Genomic DNA, 4,745 nt, shown 5'->3' on the forward strand with positions numbered 1-4,745 from the left:
TCAGAAGCAGTATTGACAAAACTGTTCCAGGTTGTTTTTGGTACCTTAATAAAACTCCCTCCTGGTCTCTATTTTCCTTGGAAAACTCACTAATAATTTTCTGGGTTTATGGAATAAAATAGCACATCAATCCAACTACAAGTCTGACCACAGCTTGTCTAAACTGCAGTGTGTAAAATAATATATATATACTGTGCAGCTTGTTCCTTTCTACCTTGACTCTGGTTCTCTAAGACATGGAGTTCCTGGAGGTTCTCCTGGAGGGTCTGAACCGCGTCCTCATGGTGCGAGGAGGTGGCCGAGAAGTCATCACCATCTACTCCTAAGAATATCTAAAAAAGAAGCGAAGCACATAAGGGCATATCGCCATGGTTACCGCTCACCAGGCTTTTGTTTTGTTTTTTTTTTCTTGTTTTTTGGGAGAGAAAAAGCCCAATTTGGTTTTTATGAAGGGTAAAGGGGCTTGCTGGGGGGCTGACTGATGATCTGAAAGACGTCGGTATGAAGGAGTCGGCTGCAGGCTGTGGTGAGCGCGGCGTGTCCACGCCGACCCACAGAACCCCCGCTGAGAGAAGGAGGAGCATCGAGACACTTTATATCTGTCACTTCACCCTGTTCTGTTCTGTTCATGTGAAGCTTGTAGTTTGTTCATGTTGTTCCTGGTGCGACCTGATGAAGAAACCTGCACACGGGTTCATGACAGCATGACGGAGAGCGGGGCCAAGGAGGATCAGCCCGCCGCTGGGATTTCCCTGAAGTTTTAAAGACTCAACTAGTTTTAGCTGCTTTTACATTGTGGGTAAATATTGTTCCTCTGACACTCATGTCTGCATCCAGCCTTGTGTTCTGTCTTTCTCTATTTAACATGCTAAAGGACCAGCCAGTAGGATGCTTTACATGCACCTTTCACATTTCCATGAGCGCTGTTGATTTTCTCCTTCTTTTTTCATAGAGAAAATAGCGATAACTAAAGTCGAGCTGGTGCATATAGAATATCTGCAGAACTGCTTGGTTGGGAACAAATATAAATATATATTTAGTTATTTTTTTAATGAAATAGCTGTTAGACAGCATGCATTCGTATAATATTTAAGCTAATTGGGTAGAAGTCATTGAAGTGGCCCTCAGGATTGTTTAGAAAAGCACAAGAAGTCGTGATTCGGTGCAAATCTCCCCATACTGTTCTGGTTACAGCACTGTTAACTTTGCACATCCTATCTTTGAGCACTTAACTCACTTTTCTCTTGATTTCTCAAGTCAACATGAATTGTTTTCCAACACCACTAAATTGTTAACAGAAGCTAGAAGGCGGCAGGTGTTTGCGGTCTTTTTTTATTAGTCACGTTTCTGTGTTTTTTTGACGCTTTATTGAGCAGAAACCTTTGGCTCCGAGTCCTAGACTGCATTAGATGAATTATTGTACAGGAGGAAAAAGTGCCAAAAAAAAAAGACCACAAGGAAACTGTGGAAGTACGATTATTTAATGCAGCTCCGACCGTGGCCGCACTCTGCTTTTACTCTGCTCTTTTTTTAGATTTTGGACCATTTTATTTAAACCTAGAAATTCACTACAGCAGAGCTCAATATTTCTACCCGGATTTTTTTTTTTTCTAAAGGGCATTTTCAACCCATGTAAGGTGTGCTGCATAGAGAAGAACCCCTCACCCTGTGTACCTCCACAGTTTCTGCTCCTGATTAGCCATGCAGTATTTTGTTGAGCAGAGTCTCGTTCTCCTGAACTTCTGTGACGGCGAATGCGACCTCTTTATCTCAGTTCTACATGTTACGTTGTCGTTGTGTTCAGGTGTTAAATGTATGCCTGTAAAACTTTCTAGTTTCTTTTTTTTTTTCTTTGTAGTGTTTGTTACATCACACATGATATTCTGTTACTTATAAGTGTTTATTTACAGGTGTGAATTTTACAAAAAGAGGAAGTTTGTGTGAAGACAGCAGTGACTGTCTTCTATGCCCCCCCCCCCCCCCCCCCCCCCCCCCCTTTATGTTTGTTCCAACATGCGCAGCACAAAGAAACACAAACATCCAGAGACTTTCTGGACTGAAGCTGTTTGGTTCTGTTTCTACATGAAGTTGGATGTTGCTGTTTGTTCTACATCTATAGTAACCAAAGATGGAAAAAAAACGATTAAAATAAAAAAAACCCACACACTTTGTTTTAAGAAATTTGGAAGTTGTAAAGATGAATAATAAAGAGGGGTCTTGTTCTTTGCAATGTGACTGTGGTGAATAAACGCAGCTGTGTGGGATAACCAGAGGACATTAAATAAGAGGTAAATGAAAGTAAGCTCAGAATATGTTCAAATCCATAATGCCTTTACAGGTCAAATAAAATTTGAAGTTTTAGTTTGGGAGGAATTGGTGACAATTCTGTTAGTGGGCATCACTGGCTGTATTTTTATCAGGTCAACTGAGGTATCTTCCAGAACAATATTCACCATGGTGAGGAATAATCTAACAATTGAAAATTGACTTTAATTTACTATTAGTCAATTTTTGTCTGTTTTGTGCTTTTGCTGGTTAGTTCAGTTATGTGTGTGTTACATCAATTATCTAAATGTTATAAAGCTCAAAGTAAGTACAAAATTACTAATGACTGAAGTTATTATTCATGATCCTACTGATAGTCACTCTGAAAAGGAGGGCTTGAGCTAAATATGGATTATCTACATATACAAGAAGAGAAAAGAAGCTGAAAATGAGCCTTTTTCAGTGACTTTGTTCCTTTATTGTACAGAAACTTTTGTTTAGCTTTATACATCACTGAGTCAATTTATTAGTCTTTTTTTTTAGTTCCATAGTGTGGTCCATATTTTTGTTGTGTTTATAGAAATGTTTCCAGCCAATGAGAGGAAAAAAATAAACAAGAAGGTGAGTAACAGTTTCCTTTATTAACTAGTAAAGCTGGTCAAACGTGTGGCCATTTTGTATGCAACTAATCGGTTTCTCATTACCGTTTCAGTCTAAACACGTCCACTTGAGTCGGCATGCAGTAAACTTTTTAATCGTATGTTTTTTTTTAGGGTGTATCATTCAATAATCCCTAAATATTAAAAGTAGGGACAAATCAGTTTTAGGGTTTATTGGTAAAACAGCAAGCTACCAGAAGGGGGCAGCCTTTCCCTTTTTAAGCATAAGCCAAGCCTCATACTGCAGTTTGCATGGGGCAAAGAAAAAAGATGGTTTGTGTCAGATTAAACACGCTTACTTCTTCACAATGTTAAACAATGTCCACTAAAGAGCAAAGCGGTAGGAAAAGTGGTTCTGTTCACTCACATTAACGGGAGAGTGAACAGTTCGTTACGACAAAAGCAGGTCACTTTCAGTAGAATTAGACAACATAGAGCAATCCAACAACATCTATTCGCAATTTCCTTTTTTTTTTTTTTATACCTGATACAGGTATGCTGATGTTTTGGACCATTAGTTTTGCAAGCAAGATTTTTTTTTTTTTTTTTTTTTAAAGACTCAAAGAACAGTTTGTCTTGTACTTATGAATGTGAGGAGGTGTACCTGTTTTGTATTTGTGAAAGACTGAAAAAGAATTTACAACTAAAAAATTACTCTAAGATTTTTCTCGACGAAGCACGAATATTGCACCAAAATTACCTTCATAAAAATGGTCAAGCTTCTGAGCATGCGCGGTCTCTTCTTTATGCAATATATGTGACTTTGAAAAGGAACAGACTGGGTTGTTGAATTTACTCAGTTGCATCAACAAAGTAAGTTTTTGTGACTTTAACAAGTAAAAAAAAAACTAAGCTAAGCGTACTATGGTGTTTTATGTTTGACATTTCAATATCAATTAATTTGGCTATAGGTCCATTTATTTAATTGAATAATTCACTGAGGTCACTGTTTTGAGTGTACTGATACTGCGATGTGGAATTTGAAATTTATCAGAATAATTTAAACTTCTGAGACAAATTAAAGTTCAAAATAAAGTATCTGGCAGCTGAATTTCCTGTTTCAAAATAAAGTCTCTTTCTCCTAGCTTAAATAAGGCATTTCAATAAGTTCTAAATGTATTGAAAAATCCATTTTAATTAATTAGATAGTTAATTATACGCATCTGTTTGATTATTCCAATGATTTTGTGTATTATTCTATTCGTTACTTCCAAGAGAAGTTTAAACTCATATGGCTGCATTAGACTATGCTTAAAAATTGGATGTGTTTGATGGGGTGTGTGTGTGTGTGCGTGGGTGTGGGTGTGTGTGTGTGTGTGTAAAGGCAAGTGACTTAATCATTTGGGCGATATTAAACGTGGGATTTTTTTCTGCACCTACAGTGGTTGTCCTGTAGGTGGCACTGTATTGAGTCCTAGTAAAGCTGCTCATATGCAAATAAACTATCATCAGCCTCACACATAGAAAACAGCTTCTGTGTAGCTGTCCACTGTAGCGGCCACTATGTATGAAAGGTCAAAATCTATCTGGTCACTGAGGGGTTAAACCTAGCAACCAATTGCCGCGTAAAGTTAGGTAGTTTCGTAAAGAAGACCGGAAACATTGTTTCAAAGTAAAAGCTTTTCGCAAGTCTTCTACAGCCGATATTGTCTCTTTAGTGCTTTATTTTCCTACAATTGATTTTGCTAATTCGGTTTTGATACTTTGTTTTGAAACAACGTGTTTTAGAAGCTCCAATCGATTCTCTGACACAGGAGCGTGTGCTGCGGCTTTTATTTTGAAGTGTAGCACCGAATTTCCTGTCAGCGTTGCGCTGCTGCA

The 4,745-nt window shown here is 38.0% G+C and overlaps 1 protein-coding gene across 6 annotated transcripts in view; it reads left to right on the forward strand.

Moving 5' to 3' along the window:
• The window catches only part of slc12a7b (solute carrier family 12 member 7b), a 60,980-nt gene extending 58,705 nt beyond the window's left edge, over window positions 1-2,275 (forward strand). For all 6 annotated transcript variants that reach the window (XM_032551742.1, XM_032551743.1, XM_032551746.1 and 3 more), the window contains one exon: window positions 235-2,275. In XM_032551742.1, the coding sequence (XP_032407633.1) occupies window positions 235-326 (92 nt within the window). In that variant the 3' untranslated portion in view covers window positions 327-2,275. The remainder of the gene's footprint in view (window positions 1-234) is intronic.
• Window positions 2,276-4,745: the final 2,470 nt, after the last annotated feature.

Source organism: Xiphophorus hellerii, chromosome 21 (genome assembly GCF_003331165.1).
Source record: "Xiphophorus hellerii strain 12219 chromosome 21, Xiphophorus_hellerii-4.1, whole genome shotgun sequence".
Taxonomy (NCBI): domain Eukaryota; kingdom Metazoa; phylum Chordata; class Actinopteri; order Cyprinodontiformes; family Poeciliidae; genus Xiphophorus; species Xiphophorus hellerii.